Raw genomic sequence first — 26,254 nt, forward strand, 5'->3', positions numbered from 1 at the left:
TTGCAGTATGCTTTGAATTTCTTAGAAGAAACCTATTCTTTGTACTACAGGAGTAAGTATTAACCATTTTTCAAATAGCCTAAATATGCAATAAAAATACACATTTTCTCATCAGGGGCTCTAACACAAGAGTGCCGATAATCCACAGGGCCAATGGTCAGTTTCATGCAATTCAATCGAAGTTTAAAATGAACTGCACTTCAGCAGAAAGATTGCCATCAAGGTTGAGAGGAACAACCCTGTTAGAAAGATGCCCAGGAGCGTGGGGAATGTAGCCTGAGATGTGAGAAGTCCACCGCAGACAACAGGTATTAGAGTGAGAGGTAGCTGATAGTTACCATTCTTGAAGTGCCTCACAGGTTCAAACAGCAGGTCTAAGAATATCTGGATCTCCTCAGGTTGGGTCCCGGCCAGGAATCGCAGGACAATGGCCATGCGGGTGCCTGAAGCAGATTTCCCCTGAGTTTTACTCCCAGTCTTATTTTTCATTCGCCCATACAAAATTCTGAAAAGACAAAAGCACATTATTTATTTGCACATTAATTCTAAAATATGAGTTGTTTTGTTTGCCTAAAAGGCTAGAAGAGCAACTCAATCGATTTAAATGGATATACTATGAAACACAGAAACATGAAAACAGAAATCAGATACTTAACATAGACAATGAAAAAAGTCAACAACAGAATAAGGCTAAGAGAGCTACATGCAGTGATGGGTGCCTGCAGTCCCAGCTACCTGAGGGGTTGAGCCAGAGTATCACTTGAGCTCAGGAATTTAAAGCCAGCCTGGGCAACTTAGTAAGACCATGTCTCTATAAAAAAATTCAAAAATTAAAACAAAACGAAACAAAATGAAAGAAAAAACAAGGCTAAGGGAAGCAGGAAGGACAAAGGCCAGAAGGTGGTTTGTTATGGGAGAAAAAATAGGCAAATCAAAGGTAAGTCTAATCATGAAAAAATGAAAATGAGAATATATAGATTAAAAGGGAATAAAATAAGAGAAGACAATTGTAAGTTATTAAGGAAGCTGGAAACAATTCAATGAAAAAGCTACTTTTCAGGAAAAAAAACACAAAAATAAACAAAAGGAACTTAAGAAAAAAAACCCACAGAGACCAATACTTATTGGAAAACTTGAAGCTAATACAGTTTACAGGTGGGCTTTTTAAACTTTCAAGGAAGAAAATAATTTCTATGCTATGAAGTTTCATAGCAGAGAGAAAGTGGGAAACAGTCTTTTCTCATTTATGAATGTGGCATAATTGTGATATTGAGAAGGGTTAATGAACAAAAATAAAACTACATGCCAATCTTGCTTACAAACATAAAACACAACATTTGTAACTATAGTATCCAGTGCTGCACTAAAACCAAATAAGGATTGCCCCAGGAAATGCAAGAAAGAGTCATTAGTAAAATCTACTAGATCAATACAGATGAATGGTTCCTGGAAAAAGTTAATATAATAACTTTAATACATGTTCAATAGGCACTCTAATAATATTTAACATCCACTACTGATAAAATTCCAAAGAACAATAAAAGCTACTTTCTTAACATGATAAAAAACTTACTGACTTAATACTCAAAAATCAAAAATAGTTTTCAAACTTTTTGATATTAGGATCTCTTTACACTATTAAAAATTAATGAGGTCTCCAAAGACTTTGTGTATGTAAATTTTACCTATTTGATAGTTATTGTATTAGAATTTAAAACTGAGGAATTAAAAGTGTACATTGGTTTATTAATTCATTTTAAAATATTCACAATAAACTTATTACATGTTAACATCAATAACATTGTAATAAAAATAATTATATTTTCCAAATGTCCACCCTACTCCTGCAAATTAGTGAGACTAGTGGCATTGTTTTATTTATTCTTTCGTCTGACTTAACAGAAGATAACTGGATTCTCATATGTGCTTCTACATTCAATCTATTATAATACATTGGGGTTGAAAAAAATTCAGCCTCATACATAGATAGGTAGTTGAAGAAGGGAGAAATATTTTTTAAACTTTCAGATAATTGTAGATATCCCATTTTGATACTACATCAAAGCTCAACAAGTTGAAAGATTAGCTGCCATGTGGAATCTGAAACCCCATCAACAAACTTGATGAACTCTGTTACACTAAAATCCATGTATCTTGCACTTTGAATGAATCTTTTACCCATACACCATTCTATTACATGTATCAGTTACTTGGAAAATATTGGTTTACCAAGTTATGCAGAAATGTCAAATGTTGACACATTTCATTGCAAACCAAAAAAAGAAATTTGTTTATTAACATTTGTTAATATTACTAATCATCTCATCAGAAAAGTCTTTAAGCATTGGGAAGATGTCAGGTTCACAGTACCAAATAAAAGTTTTCTCCAATCCTAATTTCCACTTGAATGCTAGAATTTAGTTATTGGAAATAAACGCTGTCAGTTGTTTTCCTTGAAGTGGCAGGCTCACTGCGTTCATGTTCAAGAAAATGCCTGTGAAAAGAATCCTAGTGTATACGTCTTACAAATAAGAAAAGGAGCTAGTTCAGCTTGTACATCAAATACTCACACAGGTGTCATTCACTGAGACAGCCCATGCACAGCAAAAGTATTTTATGCATTCTTCCCACTTTATCATACATGTACTCAGGGTCAAGATTCATCAACTGTGTTTGTTTGTTTGTTTATTAAATAACTCCAAATATGTGGCAATGAAGAATGACTAGTAGAATTTGGTGCCACTGTCTTGATTTATGTGCTAGGGTACTAGGAGTCTTACCCACCATTGTTTTTGCCTTGTCAGTACATATGTCAACACAGTGAAAAAAGATAAGGTCTTAGTAGTAGCAGTATAAAAAAGCTTTGGCCAGTCACAGAGGCTCAAAGCACTTGAAGAAGGTATCACTGATAATGACACATTTGAGATGAGACCAAATGAGTAAGAGGTGTCAGCTGTCATGTCTTCCATGCAGGCGGATGAGCAAGCGCTAAGAATTTAAAGTGAGTTCTGAGAGAGGTGGTAAACAGGAAGAAATATGGTTATAGATATCATTTGAAGCTACCATATCAAGCCCTGTAGGGAGTAGTCAGGACTTTCTATTACATTCTGAGTAAAATGAGATGTCAAAAGGTTTGTAAACAGGGGACTAACATAATCTGTGACTGTTATTATCATTTGTGATTTTTTGGTTAGAGAGAATACAAGAAAACGCAACGAAAGCTACTAAAACTAATGAAAGTTTTGTCATGTGGATGGCTAAATAACACAAAAATCAATAGCTTTTATATATAATCAGTTATGTAGCAAAAATAAACTAGAAAATGTAAGAGGGAAAATTCCCTCTACAGCAACAAAACATCGTTATAAAATGAAAAGACTTTATTGAAAGACTACAAAAAAGGAATGATTTGAATAAATGAAGACAAACACTAATGCAACTTCTCCTCAAATCAAAAGGGGAAATTAGGAAAACCAAAGCAAATGCTCATCTAGATTCTAGAAAAAAACAAAATATTTTGGAAAGAAAGGACTAATGAGATGACTTCCTCTGATATATACAAGAATGCATTTAAGTCCTTTATGATTATTATTATAAACAAACCAGTGCAGAATTGGAACAAGGCAGATCAATGTAAAGCTATCAAAAGCCGATTGAAAGAGTCAATTATACATGGATATTTAGTGCATGTTAAAAGTGGCACTCTGGGCCGGGCGCGGTGGCTCACGCCTGTAATCCCAGCACTTTGGGAGGCCAAGGCGGGCAGATCATGAGGTCAGGAGATCAAGACCATCCTGGCTAACACGGTGAAACCCTGTCTCTACTAAAAATACAAAAAATTAGCCAGGCGTGGTGGCTGGCGCCTGTAGTCCCAGCTACTCGAGAGGCTGAGGCAGGAGAATGGCGTGAACCCAGAGGCGGAGTTTGCAGTGAGCAGAGATCGCGCCACTGTACTCCAGCCTGGGCGACAGAGCGAGACTCCGTCTCAAAAAAAAAAAAAAAAAAGTGGCACTCTGGCTGGACATGATGGCTCATGCGTGTAATCACAGCACTTTGGGAAGCCAAGGCAGGTGGACAGCCTGAGCTCAGAAGTTTGAGACCAGCCGGGGCAACATAGTGAAACAAAATTAGCTGGGCATTGTGGCATGTGCCTGTAGTCCCAGCTACTTGGGGAGCTGAGGCAGGAGGATCGCTGGAGCCCAGGAGATCCAGGCTGCAGTGAGCTGTGTTTGCACCACTGCATTCCAGCCTGGGTGACAAAGACAGACCCTGTCTCTGAAATAAATACATATGGCTCTCAAATCAGCAGAGAAAGCTTGGACTTTTTAAAAAATATATTATTTATTTAATTTATTTTGAGACAGAGTCTTGCTCTGTCACCCAGGCTGGAGTGCAGTGGCGCAATCTCGGCTCACTGCAACCTCTGCCTCCCGGGTTCAAGTGATTCTCCTGCCTCAGCCTCCCAAATAGCTGGGATTACAGGCACGTGCCACCACACCCAGCTAATTTTGGTACTTTTAGTAAAGATGGGGTTTCACCATGTTGGTGTTATTTCATTTCATACATCAAAATAAATTCCAGATGAATAAAATAATCAAATTAAAACAAACAGAATGAGAAGAAAACAGAGAGGAATATCATTTACCTGCTTTTAGAAAATACAGGTTGTCAGACATTTAAAAAAAAAAAAATTCATGAGAAAATAAACACAAATGACCCATAATCTTTTAAAACAATTCATCTTCACTAGTAAATCTAAAATATGTGAAGTCATACAACATGATATCCTTTATCACCAACAAATTAGCAAGAATTAAAACAATCAAAAAATAATAACAAACAACAGCCTAGTGTTGGAATGGTATGAAACAGGCATTCTACTGCCGGTAGGAATATAAAGTGGTTCAAACTTGTGGTTGAAAAGAAGTAGTTCTGAACAACAATTTGGTAATAGACACCAAAAAGTTTAAAAATCTTCATCAATTTTCCTATCAAGAATCTATTCTAATCCATCAATCAAATAAGATTTATAGGTATTCAATGTAAGATTTTCTATTTTGAAAAAAACAAAATAAACAACAAAAACTACAGACAGGCAAAATGCTCGACACAAGTAAATGATGGCTTGTCTATATGATGAAGAATCACATTTTGAAACATTTCATGATCTAAGAGAATTCTTGTAAAATATTAAGTGAAAAAAGGTTATAAAACATTTTATAAAATATAAGATGATTTCTGCTATTTTTGTTTCTGTAATCCACCAATAATTGTAATTTTGTATATTCACTGACTCAAATATTTTTATGTCTATTATAGTAAAGTTCTTAAAGCTCACTATAAATGGAATCTTGATGCTGGCTACAAATGGAGCTAAAGAGAGCCATTAGACAAGTACTAGCAGAGTCTCCAGAGCACAACTGAACCAGCTCCTATTAAGGAAACAGAAGCCCAGTGGATCTAAAAAACTTTCCCTATCTGATAGAACTACACAGTACAGGGTTGGAACAAAAGCAAACCTCTGTTAAATCCCAATCCCATGATCTTTCCAATTCCTATCATTCCAGAGCTGGTGAGATGAAAGATTTAAGCTTCATTTTTCTTTATACCCAGCATATATAAACTTTGTATTATTTATGGATCATCTTTGTGCTCTACCATTTATAATTAACAGAATAATAACATCATTAAATATCACATGATATTTGGAAAATGGAGTGAATTATTTCTACTGTATCTCAACAGTAAAATTTAGGAAAATATTAAATTCAATTTTAATATTATTATTACAATACTATGGTAAGAGCTTTCTTTATATTAGGGGCCATGTGTGGTGGCTCACGAATGTAATCCCAGCACTTTGGGAGGCAGAGGCGGGATCTCTGAGATCAGGTGGATCACCTGAGATCAGGAGTTTGAAACCAGCCTGGCCAACATGGTGAAACTCTTTCTCTACTAAAAATACAAAAATTAGCCAGGCATGGTGGAGCACGCTTGTGATCCCAGCTACTCAGGAGGGTGAGGCACAAGAATAGCTTGAACCTGAGAGGGTGGAGGTTGCAGTGAGCTGAGATCACACCACTGCACTCCAGCCTGGGTGACAGAGTGAGACTCCCTCTAAAATAAATAAATAAATAAATAAAGATCTTTCTTTATGTTAGGAACAAAAATTAGTCTCTATAACAATTTGACTTCTCCCAAAAGTACATTTCAAAAAAAAAGCAGCTGGCCGTGATGGCTCACACTTGTAATCCTAGCACATTGGGAGGCCAAGGTGGGAGCATCACTTGAGCCTGAGAGGTCAAGGCTGCAATGAGCTGTGATCATGCCACTACACTCCAGCCTGGGTGACAGAGCAAGACCCCATCTCCAAAGAAAATGCAATCAAAGGAAAATATAAAATGAAATATTCTATTACAATTGTTGAAAGAACCATAATACTACACTCACAATTGTGTTTGTTATTAACTTTTTAAAAATCAGTGTTTAAACAGCATAAATACCTCATCAGAATAGGAAATAGATCTGCTCGGTGGGCTGTTTTCACTACAGTATTATCTTCTGAAATGCTAAAATGCACTATCTCTTCCTTAAAGCTTCTGTCTTCGAGCAACCTTTGTAAGTTTTCCCTTTAAAAACAGAGAATAGCACATATCACCATTTTATCAACAGTGCTTTTGAATAATGAAAGAGTGAAATATGTACACAGAGTAATAACTAAAATAAGGTATATAGTACATATTCTGGTTGATATCCATAAAGGAAAATCCTAAAAAAAACCTCCTAAAATGACAGATTTTCACATTTCAAAAGGCATAATGGATTAGAGAAGATTAGATTCTGTCCATAACTCAGCTGTTCAAAAAAGCATGATACAAAAAGCTTTCTTCAGTTCTTAGAGTGACTTTGATTCTCTAAGTAACCACCAAGATTTTATGGCATTATATTAATAAGAAGAGGAAAATGACATAATATTTACAACACATTTTAAAAATTAACATTCTCTTTTTAGTACCTATGGAGAACAACCCAACAAATATACTACTCGTTTTCATTTCTTGCTTGGAAATATGATGACCTCAGAAAAAAGGGAAATTTCCTAGGCCTTTAAGAAATTATTCTAGAAGAAGCTCTTATGCAGAAATATAAAAATCAGCCAAAGAGATAGCAGTTCTTTCAGCTTCACGCAACTTACCTGTAAGGGAGGATATGAGGATGTTTATATGTCATTATGCAATCCAAGGTTATTTTTTGCACCATTTGATCTTGGTGTAACAACAACTAAGAACAATATTTTATAGAATTAATGAAGTCATACATACATATACCATAGGACAGCAATTTACTTGTGGTTATTTGCTAAATGAGATCTGCTAAATTCTAAAGTTTTAGACAAGACCCAAACCTGATTGCTAACAACAGCTTCACATTTTCCTGGAAGTAAAAAAAGATGAACAGAATATGTGCAAATTAAAAAACGGAAACAAAACTCTCTGACACCTGCATCCCACAGTCATACCCTGGGGTCTACCAGTTTTTGGGTGAGGCCAATCCTCTCTCTCTCTCTTTTTTTTCTTTTCCGAGACTCTGTTGCCCAGGCTGGAGTGCAGTGATGCGATCTCAACTCACTGCAACCTCCACCTCCTGGGTTCAAGCAATTCTCTTGCCTCAGCCTCTTGAGAAGCTGGAACCACAGGCGCCCATCACCACACCTGGCTAATTTTTTGTGTTTTTGGTACAGATGCGGTTTCACCATGTTGCCCGGGCTGATCTCGAACTCCTGGGCTCAGGTGATCTGCCCGCCTTGGCCTCCCAAGTGCTGGGATTACAGACATGAGCATCTGTGTCCAGGCTGGTGAGGCCAATTCTCTATGTGAATCTGGATTTAAGCCAACCGGGCTGGTCATGTACTAAGGAAAATCTCTCATCCTATGAAGGTAATGATAGTCAATAAGATGCCAAGAAAAACATCCAAATGAAAAAAGAATCTGTTTCCCCAGATGGCTTAGAATGACATCCAATGCTTACTTCGTTTCTGACATTAATTAATTAATTAATTAATTAATTTTTTTTTGAGATGAAGTCTCGCTCTGTTGCCCAGGCTGGAGTGCAGTGGCGTGGTCTCAGCTCACTGCAAGCTCCGCCTCCCAGGTTCATGCCATTCTCCTGCCTCAGCCTCCCAAGTCGCTGGGACTACAGGCGCCCGCCAACACGCCTGACTAATTTTTTGTATGTTTAGTAGAGACGGGGTTTCATCGTGTCAGCCAGGATGGTCTCCATCTCCTGACCTCCCAAAGTGCTGCGATTATAGGCATGAGCCACAGTGCCCGGTCCAACATTAATTTTTTTCTGCAAGCTTATCTGAAATTCAGGGCCACATAATTATGACTGCAATGGACTATAATAGATCCTGAAATCCCAGTCCTTTATGAAGTCTCACTAAACTAGAAGGGAAAAGTAGTCACTTGTTTTTTAGTATAAACCCTACTCCCTTCTAAGAGCTAATTTCCATGATATAATTCATGGTTTGCTATTCTCACTGTTAACACAGCCAGTCAATGTTTAGTCACCCAAAATGCTTTTAAAATCAGCTAAGTAAGTGCTAAAATTGTTTCTCAAGATAACAGAAAATATGTCTATTAATTAAAAAAAAAAGCCTTTAATACTTAAAATGTAGACATAGGCCCTATTCAGCAATTATTGAAAATCTAAGCTACTCTGACAAAGAAAATGATAGAGAAAAGTTCACAAAGAATTATAGTGCCAAGAGTTTACTTTACTGACCTGAAGATATAACTCATATAATTTGGATTCCAGATATAAGGCCCGTGGATTTGAAAATTTAGAGAAAACTTGCAAATGAGCAATTAATTGCCTAAACAAAAACAAAACAGAGTGTTACAGATTTAAAGAATTGACATCATTTTCTTAAACTGACATTATCTACAATTTTATTCTGAATAGAACTTCAAACACCCTGCCTATAGTTTCACTATTATACAAACAAGACTTAGTTATTTACATTTAGGAAATTATTCTCTAGAAATCTCATATTTCGGGCAGTCCTGTCCCTAAAATTCAGGTTCTCCACACCAAAAAAATCATTCAGTGTATGCTCAGAATGGTTTAAATTGAACAAAAATTAGAAAGTAACCAAAATAGTAAAATATTCCAAAATTGAACTCAGATGATTTTTGGAATTATTCCTCGTCTAGGTTCTACGTGGCAGACAAAAAGTAGTAGAATATATTCTCCCTCACTTTCACATAATGTAAATACAGATGTCAGGCAACAGAGGTCCAGGTTTAGGCAACCAATGGCTCTTGCTCACCAGAAGGAAGAAGAAATATATCTGAGTATTTTCAGACTGTGGTTGACCATGGGTAACTGAAATCGTGGGAAGTGAAACCATGGATAAGGGGAGAGTATTGTATAGTGACATGAAGGCTGGCAGTAATCTTTCCTGCCCCTGTGCTTCATACACTATTTCTGTTAGTGGACAAGACCTTCTTTCTTCTAGCTGTCTGGCAAACTTTCATCTTTCAGCATCAGAGGGCCTTCCCTGGGTCTTTCTTTTTTTCAAGATGGAGTCTCGATCTGTGGCCCAGGCTGGAGTGCAGTGGCACAATCTCAGCTCACAGCAACCTCTGCCTCCTGGGTTCAAGTGATTCTCCTGCCTCAGCCTCCCGAGTAGCTGGGATTACAGGTGTGTACCACCACGCCTGGCTAATTTTTATATTTTTAGTAGAGAAAGGGTTTTACCATGTTGGCCAGGCTGGTCTCAAACTCCTAACCTCAAGTGATCTACCCACCTTGGCCTCCCAAAGTACTGGGATTACAGGCATGAGCCACCACGCCTGGAATTCCTTACTGCGCTCCAATACCTTCTTTAAAAATATTTCTCCTATAAAAATATTTCACCCAGGCAGGATTGACTATTACTCCTGCATTGCAGTGGCTCTGTACAATTCATCCCTGCACGCCAGCACTTAGCAAAGGGTACTCAATACAGTTATTGAATGGATGAACTAATAAATGGCTCGAGGGAAATACGCAACAAATGGGCATATCAGACTGAGATCTAAAGTGTTAAAATAACATTTGCACCAATCCAGGAGACCTGAGACAGTCAATTCAATCATCAACTAAGCTGAAGTAACTTCTAAAAGCATGATCACTTCTTCTAGGTTTCTAACAATTTAGGTAAAAGAACAACTAAGAGAATAAGAAAGAGAGTATAACAACAGCATGAGAAAAAAGTAATCAGTAGGAGACAAGTTAAAAAGCAGAGAAAAGTGCTAACAGGATGGTGGGAAGGTAGGTGGAAGGAAAAAAAAAAGCGCTAACATGATTATTTATAAGAAAAAGGATGTTCCATTACATGGTCCCCTAGGATGCAAACACAATACCCTCATGCTGGGAAAGTGAACGACAAAGGTCAAAAGAATATCCAAACACTCCAGGTCCCAAAGTTCTCATCTATAAAAAGGAGCTACAATTAGACGACTCTCAAAAGTCCCCCAAACTAACATTATGTGGTTAACCAAGAAAAAACTAATAATAAGTAACCAACAAAAAAACTTGGAAGACTGACAGTTTTAGGCTGTTAAAGAAAATCCCAGGAAGATGTAGTGCTTATGTAAATAATTATCTGAGTAGTTGATTTTGTATAAAGCCATAGAGACCTCTTCCTGTTCCTCCTAGAACTGTGGATCTGTGATCTTTCAGCAATGGTGAACTTACTTTGCTGCGGCTCTTCTTGTCTTTTTCTTCTGTGAGGATTCATCCTGGGGCACTGCCTCTTCCTCCAACTCTTCATCATCTTCTGCGGCAGGTTCCTCTTCGATTTCCTCTGCCACCATCCCTTTGCCTTTTCTCCGCAGATCCTGAGTTGGAGCAACTTGCAGATCTGCTGGGTAATACTCATTGCTACCGTGGAAAGAAAGTCACGGGAGACTGATAAAGAATGCACACCAATCTGAAAGGTCCTGATTCTGCTCATGAGAAATGTTCACAGCTCACAGATTCCCACACTGAAGAGACATCAGTGGCACCTTAGTCAAGCTTCCACAATATTACTCTTTTTTTTTAATTTGGCCCTTCTTTAGTATGCTATTTGACAAGCCAATCACTAACTGTAGAAGGTAGCCCATTCCACTGTTATACTATTGAAAATATTTGAAATGTCTATTTCGGACTAAGTGGAAATCAGCCTCCCTGTCTCTGGAACCATCACTGGGGGATGAGGGGTTAGGGATGTATGATATTAAATGATTAACGTATAGCATTAGGACTGTGCTGGTCACTTTCCATCAGATACATTCTACTTTGCCAAAGTTCTCTTGAAAGTATCATAGCACCACAAAACTTAGTCCTCCAGGTATGGACTGATAAGACAGATGGAACTACCATCTCCAGAAATTTTTTGAGCAGCCACAACATGACAAAGATTGAAACTGAATGTCCATGTAATGAAAATCAATGAGTCTTTATGTTTTATCTCTTCTTAGCTTGTGCAGCTAAGCTTAATACAGTATTCACTTTGTTCTTATTAAATTTCATCCTTTATTTTTAGTCCAATGTTGCAATTAATGAATATTATCTTGAAGTCTGTCATTTAATGTATTAGTTTGTGTCACTTTCATTCACTCATCCAAACAATTAACCTTTTGTTGTCTATTGAATGCAGGGCACTGGGCTAAAGATGCTAGGAAACTGATTGGATGGGCTTTCAAGTCCTCACTCAAAAACACACTGATAAAATAGGATAGCGCCCTACCAACCCTCCTAAAAGAAACTCTAGCTTAGCCCAAGTTAACCTCCAGATCAATAACATTAAACTACAATCTGAGGGCTGGGACACTATGGTACTGGGTATTTTCATCTAGCAGAATCTAGCACTTAATAAATCAAAAACTGGATGAATGAAAAAAGTAAAGTTTCTGCAAGTTACAAACTACGCCATCATCCACTTAATAACATACCTATTATACGTGCAACATTTAATCAACCATATATTACATTCTGTAACCTTTATCTCCATGAACAGCATGTCACTCTTTCATCTATTAAATAAAACAATTCACATAAAGCATCTATCAGAGGGCCCAGCACACAGTAAGTACTCACTAAATATAACCTTTTATTAGCATGCTGTTGCCATTGTTAGTCATTTGTTCTTATTCCTGGTTTGGTTCATCTCAGAGAATGTTTGCAAGGTATTCACAAATTAGTTGAAACATATTTAGAAATATAAATTGCTAGCCAAAAAATAAAAAGCCTATAATATACTTCAAAGTCATAATTCAAGGTGACATTTGGGTTTTTCATTAGTTCAGATCATCTATAAATGTATTATTTACAGGTAATCCATGCCAACCAGTATTAATTTAAACATTTCTTAGAATTGTGTATCTTTAGTCTCTAAATATTTCTAAACTCAGAGACCCACTCCCTGTTACAGGCTCCTGTTTCTACCTCTACCCCACAGCATCTCGTACCGTTAGAGTAAGATCTTATCCTTAAGTTATGGGGTAAACTAATTCTTTAGGGAAAAACTTGGAAAATTAACACGGTATGAAGTTTATATGCTACTAATACCACAAATGCCAGCTGGCATATGTACAGCCCTTGTAATTCAAAAAACTGATAAACGTTATTTTATATAACCCTCAAAACAAAGCAAAAAAAGCTAAACATCATTCTTATTCTATAAATTTGTGCCCAAAGAATTATTTGAAAAAGAGAAAATCATTGCTCTTCTGCCACTATATCTACTGACCTGCTACATCTTTGCTTGTGCCTTGCCAGAATGAATTATTCATGCAAACCTTTGAATTTATGCACTGTATCCATCTCCTCTTACCTATTTGAAGACATGATTCTAGCCTTTGATTTTTGTTTTAGATGGAATCTCACTCTGTCACCCAAGCTGGAATGCAGTGGCACGATCTCAGCTCACTGCAACCTTCGCCTCCTGGGTTCAAGCGATTCTTCTGCCTTAGCCTCCCAAGTAGCTGGGACTACAGGTGCAGGCCACCAGGCCTGGCTAATTTTTGTATTTTTGGTAGAGACAGGGTTTCATCATATTGGCCAGGCTGGTCTTGAACTCCTGACCTTGTGATCTGCCCACCTCGACCTCCCAAAGTGCTGGGATTACAGGTGTGAGCCACCGTGCCTGGCTGGTTCTAGCCCTTTTACCCTTTCTTGCATTACCAATTTTCCCCTCCCATCTGGATCATTTACACTGGTATCACATACATACACACTGTTAACTCTTTTTCTGGGAGCAAAGACAAAGTCTCATTCTGTCTCTGTTGCCCAGGCTGGAGTGCCGTGGCACGATCTCAGCTCACTGCAACCTCTGCCTCCAGGTTCAAGTGATTCTCCTGCCTCAGCCTCCCAAGTAGCTGGGGACTTAAGGCACACACCACCATGCCCAGCTAATTTTTGTATTTTTAGTAGAGACAGGATTTCACCAGGCTGGTCTTGAACTCCTGATCTCATGTGTTCTGCCCACCTAGGCCTCTAAAAGTGCTGCGATTACAAGTGTGAGCCACTGTGCCCAGCCAACACTGTCTTAACCTCAACAACAACAGCTCCCTCTCTGCCCCCACGTTTCCCTCCACCTACATCCCTATTCTGCTTCTTTTTCACTACAAAAACTTGCTGTTTTCATTTTTCTTTTCCTCTTTCTTGAGGTTGTTTTTTTTTTTTTTTTTTTTTTGAGATGGAGTCTCGCTGTGTCACCCAGGCTGGAGTGCAGTGGCGTGATCTTAGCTCACTGCAAGCTCCGCCTCCCGGGTTCACGCCATTCTCCCGCCTCAGCCTCCCGAGTAGCTGGGACTACAGGCACCCGCCACCACGCCTGGCTAATTTTTTGTGTTTTTAGTAGAGACGGGGTTTCACCATGTTAGCCAGGATGGTCTCAATCTCCTGACCTCATGATCCACCTGCCTAGGCCTCCCAAAGTGCTGAGATTACAGGCATGATGAGCCACTGTGCCTGGCCCAGCTTATTTTAATCAGGCTGTCATCCCTATCAGATTAATCAAAACAACTCAGTAAGGTCACCTTCATGTGGGTCACTCTAAGGTCACTCCAAAGCCAATGGTCACTTTATTCCTCAACTGATTGATTTCTCAGACACATGTGAGTCAACTGATTACGGCCGCCTTTAGTCTCTTCACTTGGTCTCCAGGATACCAAGTGGTCTTTCTTCTTCTATCACTCTTTCCTGGCCTCCTATGCTGGTTCCGTATCTCCCAACTTCGAAATATTGGTATCAGTCCCCGAAAGTCTTTTCCCCCTACAGTTATGCTCTAGATGACTTTATTCCCCTATTTGATCTTTAATACCATCCATATATTGATAATTTCCAATTTGTTATCTTCAGGTCAAACCTTTCCCTTGAGGTTTGAACTTCTAAATTAAATGCCTTTCCACATGACAACTCTACTTGGTTATTTATTCAGTGTCCCAAACTTAAAACATCTAAAAATGAACTTTTAATTCTCCCTGAAAAACTTGCAACTCCTGCATTCCTCCCATCTCAGTAAATGGGAACTTTTTTCTAGTTGCTCAGGCCAAAGTCTTAGGGAACAACCTTGATTCTGTCGCTCCCCCATTCCTTCCCTCCCTCCTTCCTGTCCCACTCCCCACCACGCACACCCATCCCACATCTGCGGCAAATCTCACAGGCTGATCTAGTTGCAACCTTTCATAAATGTATCTCATCGAATTGAAATCATTCAAAAAAGACCCATCTTCACTGCTATAACTTTGGTTAAGTCGCCATCACTTCTTGCCTGGACTTGCAATCTCCTCATGACTGGTCTCTCTACTCTTACCAATGTCATTCTACAGTCTATTCTCAACACAGCAGCCATAAAAATCCTTAAGAAAACTTAGGTCAGGTCAGCTTTCTGCTTAAACCTCCAAATGGCTTCTCATTTCACCGAAAGTAAGAGCCAAAGTCCTTCCTTTCACTTAAAGGCCTATACACTTTCGTGTCCTGCTGACTTTCTGCCCTTACCTCCAACCATGTCCTCCCTGGAGCACTCTGCTAGAACCACTCAGATCTTGCTGTTCTCTGAACAAGCCAGGCATGTTGTGGTTTATGGCCTGCTTGACCTAACCCTACAGCATTTTCCCAGGAAACTACTATAGTAAAACATGCTTTTTATGTATTACTTAGTAATGTGCTGCACACCACACCCCTCATCTTTAATTTTAATACAATCAGACTCTCACATAGCATATCCAGTCGAAACAAAACAATGCTCCAGAAAACTCTTGTTATTCCTCAGCATCATAGGCAGAAACACCAAGAGGCCCCAAGCAGTGTTGGTGCTGGGTCACTGGAAAATATCCTCAAGCCCCAGGCAGGCAATAAAGTAATGAATAACAGGGCAAGAAACAATAAGGCCTTTCTACATGAATCAAAGTCAATGTGGCCCTTCTTATACTGTAACCTGGACGTTTTTATTAATACCATTGGTGTGCTGGTTAAATTGTGATTCAGATCAAAATTAAATGGTGAACTAAATTGGTTTAGTCGTTATCTGATAGAGCCAGTGATTTATAGCTGTGCCAATGATTTGAAAATGTGACAGATGTATAAATAACTCAGCCTAATGGATGATTGGAAGCAGAAAGAAAAAAGACAAAAAACAAAAAAACAAGAACTCAGCCCATTTTGGGAGGTTAATGCTTCTCATGTTCTCTTCTTCATGCCCCACCAGGGACATATTCTTAGAAGAGGAAACTTACTTGATAAATCTCAAGAAAAGCGGGGAAAGCTCCCTGGACCGTGGCTCTACTCTTTCTGGGAATTTTGTCAGAGCTCTCCAGAGCAGGAATCTGAAGTTGGTGTGGTCAAGTCTTTCCCGACAGTCAGTTTTCAATGCTAACTGCTCATGATAAAGAGCTCCAACATCTCCTTCCTGGGTCTGCTCCCAACTTTCATCTCCAATGGACTTCTCATCTGTCATATCATTCTGTAGTTCTTTCTCTGCAAGAAAGTTGTCAAAACCACCAGAACAAATATCAACATTTATCTTAAGTATTTCCTCAAGAGAGGATATTTCTTTCTCTATAATGTAAGGAAACAATGTCACTCCCAAAAGTTATCAAGATAATATACGTTTCATCTCTGTTTTTCAATTTCGTGAGTAATTAAGCAGTAAAAACAAAACAGTTAACCATTTTTCTTTGCAGCCTCCTCACAACCCCTTACATACCAGCATGTGTAGCTGCTTTTTCTAGATGCTCATAGTAGACTTTCCAAAATTGCTTATTTTCCATTTCGTGTGCATGAGAACTATGGAAAAAAAAAATCACAAAACAAAAAGTGTGGAACGGTCATTTTAAGATTGCTCACGGGAAAAAAAAAAAAGAGTGAAAGGATATAACTAAAATGTTAATTAGGTTATCCCTCAGTGTGGAGTTCTAAACACCTTTTGCACTTTTCTATATATTTCAAAATGCCTGCCCTGAGCACAAATTATTTTTATAGTCATAAAGCACTAAAGAGTATTTTTAAAAATATAAGTAGATCCTTAAGAGAAAATAATTTTTAAAGGCACAGTTTTAAAACTGGGGCATGGGGCATGAATAAGATCCATTAAGAAAAGAAGGAGCCCTCTGGAGACAAAAGTCAGTTTGTTCAAAACTAACTTAAAAATAGTGAGTTTCCCTCCACCAAATTTAAATACACTTACTAACACAAAGGCAAAATAAACATTTACTAACTACATGAAACATACTTTTCAGAACTTAAAAGGAGACATTAGATGGATCACATAAAGTGCTTATGTAGTTTGATATCCTAGCAACAATACTCTCGAATATTCTGTCACTAATTTTCTAAGAGTATGCATAAACTTTATACATGACATGAACTGTGTATGTTGCAGACTGACTCTACTCAGAAAACAAACCAACAGGTATGTTGTTGTTTCTGTCCTTCCAAACAGAAAGAGGTACCCAACAGGAAGACAGCCCAGCCACTAGGGAGAATGCCTCATGACATTCAGTAATTGAAGAACCAACGCTGTTGACAGTGTGCTACTGGTAACACGTATGTCAAATTCTCTCTTCTGAAAGTATAATAAACAAAATAATGAAGCTGATGTTGGGAGAATCTTGCTTTTGGCACATTGGTTTTGATGGCTTTGAAGGGTAGTAAAAGGTAGACAAAGTGTAGGAAAAGGTAGACAAGGGTAGTAAAGGTAGACAAATTGGTTTCAAATTGTAAAGGGATTGGTCTATAAATGTTAACTCTCTTATTCTGTCAAATAAGAATAACTAATCGTTGGGGTTTTGAAAGGCCTCACATGATATATTTCCAATCTGATAAAAAAGTGAGTGTGTATTATCTGAAGACAAATGTCTGAAGACAGATTTCTACACGAGCCATAATGAGTATTTTCTTTTCTTTTTTTTTGAGACAGAGTTTTGCTCATTGCCCAGACTGGAGTGCAATGGCGCAATCTCGGTTCACCGCAACCTCCACCTCCCGGGTTCAAGCGATTCTCCTGTCTCAGCCTTCTGAGTCGCTAGCATTACAGGCATGCGCCACCATGCCTGGCTAATTTTGTATTTTTAGTAGAGATGGGGTTTCTCCACGTTGGTCAGGCTGGTCTCGAACTCCCAACCTCAGGTGATCTGCCTGCCTTAGCCTCCCAAAGTGCTGGGATTACAGGCATGAGCCACCGCACTCGGCCTATAACATGTATTTTCTACGTGACCACTGAAGGCTTTTTGGGGCTAAAGGGATTTTGGATGCTAGACAGCAAGGTTTTGAAAAAGTCTTTATTTTTAAAGTATGGCTCAGTGACTCAATATATAGAAATAAAATTATGCAACTATTATACTTCCTTGCTGTAACAAATTTTAAGAACACAAAAGTATCATAAAAAGCAAAAAGAGAAACTCTTCCAAAGTTATTTCAACACACACAGAGACACACATACAACAATGGAACTACTGAAGATGTGGCATAAGAGAGAATTCTTCATGTTTATTTTTAATTCACCTTGTCTCACAAAGGATTTAAAGTACTGTAAATACCATATATACCCATTCATTTAAATCATACCTAGGAGGAGTATAATCTGGGCCCCATCATTCTGCAGTAATTAAAGTATAATAGTTTCATCCCATTTAACCCATGTTTACCTTATGAGTTCAATAACAGGATCCCAGAGTGCACTGAAATTAATATACAGCATGCCTAACAAATAACGAAGCGGCACCTGCAATTACAAGAGACTAGTTTAATAGTGGGTAATGAAATACAATACAGAAGTACTGAAATGCAAACATCCCAAGTTGGACAACCTGAGGTTTGGAAAGAAGCCTATGCGATAAGAAAAAAAGTTGCAGGCACCAATCCAAAATTCACTGTATACTAATTTTCCTCTTCTCCCCAAAATGTCACTCACTATTTAAAATATAAAGAGTCGCTGCAGCAAATACAGTATTCAAATTCACTCCAGGTGTTCATTCATTTAAATGTACAGATTTGACTAATGGTTAAATTCCCTTCTAACAAATCTTGCTGTCGCCAGATTAAGACAAAACTTCAACAGTAGTCAGTAATGCACACACGCCAAAGAACGCAAGGAAACATGATGTGAATGACTGAGGCTTTGCAAGTTCAGTCAGAAAGTCCAAAGTTTCCCAGTCACCTTTTGGAATAAGGGTCATTATTACTAGGGAGTAATGTGCTAGGGAGGCACCATCCAGACTGGTGGTTTTATTATTATTTAGGGGTGTGGTGTTTGTATATATTCTAGCAGCAGTCTTTTTTCCAAATGAAACAGAAGATCCTAATACATAAAACAGGTAAGAGAAGAACTGCTCTGACTGAAGGGAGAATGCCTCCTTTTGGCCTTACTCCCAAAGGGGTCTGCGATGTATCTTCAAGGGTCACGGAATGAAAACCCTGATATAAAACATAGAAGACTGGGCCGGGTGTGGTGGCTCACGCCTGTAATCCCAGCACTTTGAGAGGCTGAGGAGGGCGGATCACGAGGTCAGGAGATCGAAATCATCCTGGCTAAACGCGGTGAAACCCCGTCTCTACTAAAAATACAAAAAAATTAGCTGGGTGTAGTGGCGGGCACCTCTAGTTCCAGTGACTCGGGAGCTGAGGCAGGAGAATGGCGTGAACCTGGGAGGCAGAGCTTGCAGTGAGCAGAGATCGTGTCACTGCACTCCAGCCTGGGTGACAGAGCAAGACTCTGTCTCAAAAGAAAAAAAACAAAAAACAAAAACAAAAATACATAGAGGGCTGATGTTCTGCAGCAGCAAAAAAAATCTAGTGAAGAACAGGCTTTAAACCTGACATTGAGTCCTCCTGTTGCCACTACCTACCTACCTACCTACCTACCTACCTACCTACCTATCTGCATTACTCAGGTTCAATGAGCCCCTGCTTACTCATTCCTAAAAAGGTACTAACATGACCAGGTACGGTGGCTCACACCTGAAACAGAGAATACTAAATTATTCCTACTACTGAAAAAGCTGGCAGAGCTATTTAACTCAAAGCATCTAAGAGAACTGGGGATTTCCCTTATTATTTTAAAATTATTATTATTATTTTGGTGACTACTTGGTATGCTTCCCAAAATAGGATTTAAAGCATGAATTAAAAAGGGAAAAAAAAAAAAAAAGAACACTATTTTTACCTCCTGTAACGGCCCATTAGGGACAGCAGCCTGCACCACATCATGTCTTAGTTTTCTTAAATGAAGAAGCTTCTCTCTATAATCATTCACAGTTGCTGGAACAAGTTCTGCCTGGCGTAATATAGCAAAGACAGACTGCCGTTCTGAGAGCCCATCATCCTGAATAACCAGAGAAAACCATGGAGAAGACCAGTCAGTATTTTGATTTTCCAAAACGAACATTAAATGTGACCGAAGGTCTAAAAACAGAAAAACTGGAATATGTGAATATTTTTAATGAAATAAGCAACACTTTTGTTTTGGTAAATGATTCTTTTCTCCCCATACCATTTCCTTCTTGGTAGATAATTTAGTGTCTAGTGCATAAATGACAACTAAAAAACAGGAAAATCATTCTCAAGTCACTCAAATTGATTGGCAACATTTGTTGAAATAAAAATATATACATGCTTTCGCTTCACAAATTTACTCCTAGTAAACTGCATTATGGAACTATTTCCCTACATAAACATATCTGTATAAGGATGTTCACTGTAGTATTGTTTGAAACCCTAAAAAACTGCAAAACCCACCTAACCATCCATCAACAAGCAAATGGCTAAATAAGACATTTTCAATTGTGGAGTAGTATTCAAACTTCAAAAGGAATGAGATAGACACTGGCTGGGTACAGTGGCTCACACCTGTAATCCCAGCACTTTGGGAGGATGAGGTGGGCAGATCACTTGAGGTCTGGAGTTCGAGACCAGCCTTGCCAACATGGCAAAACTCCATCTCTACTAACACCACAAAAATTAGCCAGGTGTGGTGGCAGGCACCTATAATCCCAGCTACTTGGAAGGCTGAGCCAGGAGGATCGCTTGAGCCAGGGAGGCGGAGATTGCAGTGAGCCAAAATCACGCACTGCATTCCAGCCTAGGTGACAGAGTGAGACCCCGTAAAAAGAAAAGAAATGAGGTATAAGGTAGATAAAGAGGTAATCATATGGAAAAACCCCGTGATATCATTTGTTTAAATTATGTGTGTGTGTGTGTATTCAAAAAGTCTGAAAGAATATTCACCAATTAACAGTGGATTTCCAGTGGTGACTTTATGGGTAGACAGGAGTAAGAGTTACCAAAAAAAAAAAAAAAAAATTTATGATAGATATATATGTGTTAATTTTCTGCAAAGGTATCATTTTGGAAACTACAATAATACGTAAAGCTATATATTTTTTAAAACCTATCCACTCAAACAGTTAAAATACCTCCATTAATTCCGGAAGCTGGACATCAAAATGATTTAGGATCCTTATTGTCAAAAGCCGAATCTGGAGAAAGTAAAAGGCATCTTTCAAATTCCAAAGTTTTACCATAAAAAGAAACTGATTCATAGTCAGCAAGATTTAAGTTTTACACTATTAAAAAAAAATACCATTTGACCAGAGTAATACGTGCCTATTCTAGCCCTTATTTCATATTCAACACCAACCAACACCTAGTTAAAATAGTACACGGAACAATTAGTAGTTTCTTTGAACTATGACACTATAACCATGTCTGTAAATAAGTACTAAGAAGTTGATTAAGCTGACAATTCAATTAAAGTTAGTGATTTTTATTCCTAAGTAATGTACAATATTCAGGTATTTTTGCATACCTAAATGAGCAGGAGAACCACCTAGAAGACTTAAAAAAAAAAAACTATGTTGATTTTTCAGTTCTACCCTAGCCCTACTGAATTGGAATCTTTGAGGGTAGGGACCCAGAATTTGTATTTTTATTAATCTCTCTAACTAATCCTACTGCAATCAGTTTGCAGGCCAACATTTAAGAATCATTGCTTTAAACAGAAATCATTCCACAGCAACACTTTCTAACTAAGATGCTCTGAAAATCACTGCAGTCCATATAGAAACAGGAGAAGAGAGACTGCGGACACACTACCGCAAAACAGCATTACCTTGGATACACCAGTTGAAATGTTTGCTTGTAACTTGGGAAATAATTCCATTAAAGCCTCCTGGGAAAGTGGCCCTTTGCAGCCACACAAGGATAATCTCTGATAATAGAGATCAGCCAACAGCAACACAGATGGCTCCAGAGGAAAGGTTCTGCAATGAGACGTTCATTAGACCCAAACTGCACCATATGACCCAGAGTATCTAGACTATAGTATAAGCCACAGAAAATGATCACTGATGAAGAAAATGTAAAAGGTAACAGGCAAAAGTCTCATGTGGACATTTGGCTCACTTCATAGATGAAGAATGTGAGGCCTAGCAATAATGAGTGACGTATGCAAGGACACACAGCTGGTTGCAGGCAGAGGAGGGAGTAGAATATGCTAGACTCCAATGTTGCCTCTTCAATCCACATAGTTGTAAATGACAGCCATATGAGATACACACACACACACACACACACACACACACACAGTCTTTGTTAAAAAATATATATATGTAATATTTATTAAGTGTTTGTCACGTGCCAGGCACCAAGCTAATGAGGAAAGTAGTAGAGACAAGTGGTCTGACACACGAGCTCTGGGGTAGGGCAGCCCAGGGTTGAATCTAGCCCCATCACTCATGAGCGGTGTAACCTCAGGCAAGTTGCTTAACCTCTTAGTACCATCCTTATGCAACAAATATTCACTGAATACCTACTATGTACTGTAACTTTTCTAGATACTGTAGATAGAGCAGTTAACAAAAGACAAAGTTCTTTTCTTGGAACTTATATTCTAGTAGGTGAAAGCAGCCAATAAATAAGTACTATGACAGTGATGAGTGACATGGAGAAAAGTAAACCAGGGGAAAAAGGCTTGACAAAGACTGCATGCAGGGAGTTGTGGGGAGATGGTGTGGGGCTGAAGAGAAGCACCATTTGATACAGGGATGCTCCTAAAAGGAGGAGACCGAAGGAAGTGAAAAAGTGAGCTAAAAAGGTATCTGAAGGAAAAGCATTCTAGGCAGAGGGAACTGCAATGCCAACTGTGAGGTGTGCTTGTCTGCAGCAACATCGAGGAGACCATCTCAGCTGGAACTGAGCTAAGGAAGAGTGCCTGAAGATGTCAGAAGTAGCCAGGGGTTAGCTCATACAGAGCCCCGAGGAACATGATGAGGACGCTGGATTTTATACAGAGTGAGACGGGATACCTCTTGAGCAAGGTTTCTCTACAGTAGCACTACCAACATTTTGGGCCAGAGAACTCTTTGTGGTGGAGGGCGGTGCTGCCCACTGCAGGGGGCTCAGCAGCATCCCTGGCCTCCACCGACTAGATTCCAGTAACAGTGCTCTTTGCCCCCACTGTGACAGCCAGAAAGTCTCCAGGGTTGCTCCCAGTTGAGAAGCACTGTATTAGAGGGTGGGGAGCAAAAGAGTGGCATGTCCTACACCTAGAAGCAGCAGGGCAAGAGCGGAAGAAAGGAGACTCATCAGGAGTTCAGACCACGGCTATCTTTTGAAACTTTAGTTCCCCCATCTATACTGATAACAGTACCCACACATAATGGAGTTGTTGTGAAGATTAAACAATGTACATAATGTGCGCGTAAGGACACAATCAATGCAATTGTTTATTACTATTATTGCATGCATTGTACAACTTAATCTCTACAAGGTGAGATTTCTATTCCTTCCTTTTTTTTCTTCGCTATCCCTTTTTGAGAGATAATCAAGTTGAGGTTAACTAAGTCACCCAAGGCTACAGAGCTAGTTAGTGGTGGATTCAAGACTCAAAACCAGGCGTCTTGGCTGTGAAACCTAGGTGCTCATCAGTTCACTAGCATAGCAAAGAGAACAGAATCCTGTGTCTACTCTGCAAGCTTATGCCCCTGCCCTCAAAACCAGAGCCACTCCTGTTGGACATCTCTGTGTCTCCAAGGCTTAAGAGCCACCTGGCTGGGAGGCAAGCTGGCCTTCCCCAGGGGGAACATGGGCCCCATTCTGTGCTATGTGTGTCTTTTGTTTCAACTTCTACAGCCACCTTCAATTGTTTATACCAAGGGTGAAAGTACGAGAAGTTTAAACAGAATGATTTTAAAAGGGAGACTATGTAATACGGTAAATGTGGTGATGTCAAAGAACTAATCCTCTCTAAAGGAAGTTAATTTAAACCAATACAATTAACCATGGAGAAATGCCAACTTCACCCACATTTGGAAAGGCAAAGAGATTCTGGATTATTATAGTATTCCCCTACAGTCTCGTCTTAACATAGCAGCCAGAGTGATTCTGTTTAGGTCAAAGTCACTCCACTGCCAAAAATCCTCCCATGGCCTCCCCTTTCATTCAGAGTAAAAGCCAAGGCCCTGTGGTGACCTAAGGAGGTCTACTGCCTCCACCTCTACGTCCTCTTCTCCTACCCCCACTCTTGTCCTATGCTCAGCCAACATGACCTCTCCTTGCTGCTTGAGCCAGGTACCCACCACACCCACAAAGCGTTGGCACTCATGTCGCCTCCAGGTCTGGAACCCAGGGAGCAGCCCAGACCACAGGTATCCTCATGGCCTATGTCCCTCACTGCTTTCCGCGTTCTGCTCAAGCGTCTCCTCCTTGGTAAGATCATTTTGATTTAAAACTGCAACCGCTCCCCTCACCTCTGGACTCTCCCTGTCCCCTGACCCTGCTTTGTTTTTCTTCACAGCACGTAGCACCTCCTAACACACTATACAGTTTACTTATTCTATTTAGAGCCTCTTCTGGCTACAACACTAGCTACAAGAAGGCAGGGAATTTTATCTGTTTTATTCACTATGTTTCACAGTGCCTAGAACAGGGCTTGGCATGTGAGAAGAGCAAATGATTAACTACTGAACAAAGTGCATGAATAAATCTTTAAAACACTTTGAAATAAAATGGAGTAGACTTCAGGAAAAAGCAGCAAGTCTTGACAGTTTAGAAAAGATACATTGTTGACTCCCCCCAAATGGTTCTGTGCTACTACAAAATCAAAGGCTGGCTGAACTATTCTTAAAAAGCAAACACAGAAACCAAACCAACAACAACAAAAAAGAAACTGGATGGTTTCTGTGTGTAGTAAAAAGAACACAGGGAAGTTTTTGGAAATGCTGATCACGCCAAGTTGAGGCCGAACAAGAGTGGGAATGTTCCTGTTGGAACCATTAGAGAAGTTATAAAAGGTCAACACCATGCCTTGTTACAGCTGGGAATGATCAGAATTACAAACCCTTCAAACTTGACCACATTAATCTACACACGTAGTAAAACACCCTTTACAAAGATGAATCTGTATTTAAAGACTGTGTCAAATGTACTTATTTTAACTGGAGGATCTAAATCAATATTAAATTTCACTATGTGAATACAACTCAGGTATAAAATAGATCAAGGGGATTTTCATTGTGTCCAAGATTTCACAATAGAGGCTTTTATATTTTATTCATTACTAAGCCAGTTGGAAGATGTTTACTTACAATACTAAATTCTTCACATGTTCCACAGGAACCAAATGAAGAAGTTCAGAAGATTCTTCCAAACTTAGTAGAGTATTTACAGCTTGACAAAGAACAAATAAGTTCCCTAAGGGCAGAAAAACAGGAGAAACCACATTACTTATTTCTTTGACATTATAACTATCAAATACCTTATTTATCAAATACTTGCTACTTATGGGAAGTTCTTAAAGTGAATTCGTGCCTTCCAAAGAATTATCTGTCAAACATCTAAATATAACAGAAAGAAACAGAAAAGAGAAGTTTCCAAATCCTATATTTTACCTTTCTTGAGAAAAATAAGGCTGGGCATGGTGGCTTATACCTGTAATCCCAGCACTTTGCGGGTGCTGAGGTGGGAAGACCACTTGACGCCAGGAGTTCAAGACCAGCCTGGGCCACACAGTGAGTCCTCATCTCCATAAAAGATTAAAAATCAGCTGGGCATGGTGGTTCACACCTATAGTCCCAGCTACCAGGGAGGCTGAGGTGGAAAGATTGCTTCAGCCTGGGAGGTCAAGGCTGTAGCAAGCCATGATCGTGCCACTGCCCTCCAGCCTGGGTGACTGAGCAAGATAGTCTCAAAATAAATAAATAAATAAATAAATACTCAGAAGTAGAGAATAAAAATGTATGTATGTTCCATTAACCAAAATGAGTACCAAGTATAATGGTCCCACTCACTGACGTTACCAAAACTAGGACTTTTGAGGAGTACAGGCTTGGATTTATCAATAGCTAAGAAATTATCTTGGTATAAAACTTGTTGATTTTATTTTTCAAGTTTATGAGAAGTCACATATTTAATGGCTACTACCTATAATACACTCAATTAATGATTTTATTTATTTATTTAGAGACAGAATCTTGCTCTGTCGCTCAGGCTGGAGTGCAGTGGTGTGATCTCCGCTCACAGCAACCTCCACTTCCCAGGTTCAAGTGACTCTTCTGCCTCAGCCTCCCAAGTACCTGGGATTACAGGCATGTGCCAGCACACCCAGCTAATTTTTGTATTTTTAGTAGAGATGGGGTTTTACCATGTTGGCCAGGCTGGTCTCGAACTCCTGACCTCAAGTGATCCACTCACTTTGGCCTCCTAAAGTGCTGGGATTACAGGCGTT

At 39.0% G+C, this 26,254-nt stretch overlaps 1 protein-coding gene across 1 annotated transcript in view; it reads right to left on the reverse strand.

Moving 5' to 3' along the window:
• Positions 1-26,254, reverse strand: part of LOC105493875 (UTP20 small subunit processome component) — a 111,586-nt gene that overhangs the window by 64,201 nt on the left and 21,131 nt on the right. The window contains exons 15-26 of the mRNA XM_071071251.1: positions 25,116-25,221; positions 21,641-21,791; positions 20,946-21,008; positions 19,697-19,855; positions 18,180-18,256; positions 16,241-16,320; positions 15,771-16,011; positions 10,744-10,929; positions 8,785-8,875; positions 7,196-7,281; positions 6,504-6,629; positions 339-505 (exon numbers count right to left, since the gene is read on the reverse strand). Of these exons, the coding sequence (XP_070927352.1) occupies positions 339-505; positions 6,504-6,629; positions 7,196-7,281; positions 8,785-8,875; positions 10,744-10,929; positions 15,771-16,011; positions 16,241-16,320; positions 18,180-18,256; positions 19,697-19,855; positions 20,946-21,008; positions 21,641-21,791; positions 25,116-25,221 (1,533 nt within the window). The remainder of the gene's footprint in view (positions 1-338; positions 506-6,503; positions 6,630-7,195; positions 7,282-8,784; positions 8,876-10,743; positions 10,930-15,770; positions 16,012-16,240; positions 16,321-18,179; positions 18,257-19,696; positions 19,856-20,945; positions 21,009-21,640; positions 21,792-25,115; positions 25,222-26,254) is intronic.

The sequence above is a fragment of the Macaca nemestrina genome, chromosome 10 (assembly GCF_043159975.1).
Source record: "Macaca nemestrina isolate mMacNem1 chromosome 10, mMacNem.hap1, whole genome shotgun sequence".
In the NCBI taxonomy this organism is placed as follows: domain Eukaryota; kingdom Metazoa; phylum Chordata; class Mammalia; order Primates; family Cercopithecidae; genus Macaca; species Macaca nemestrina.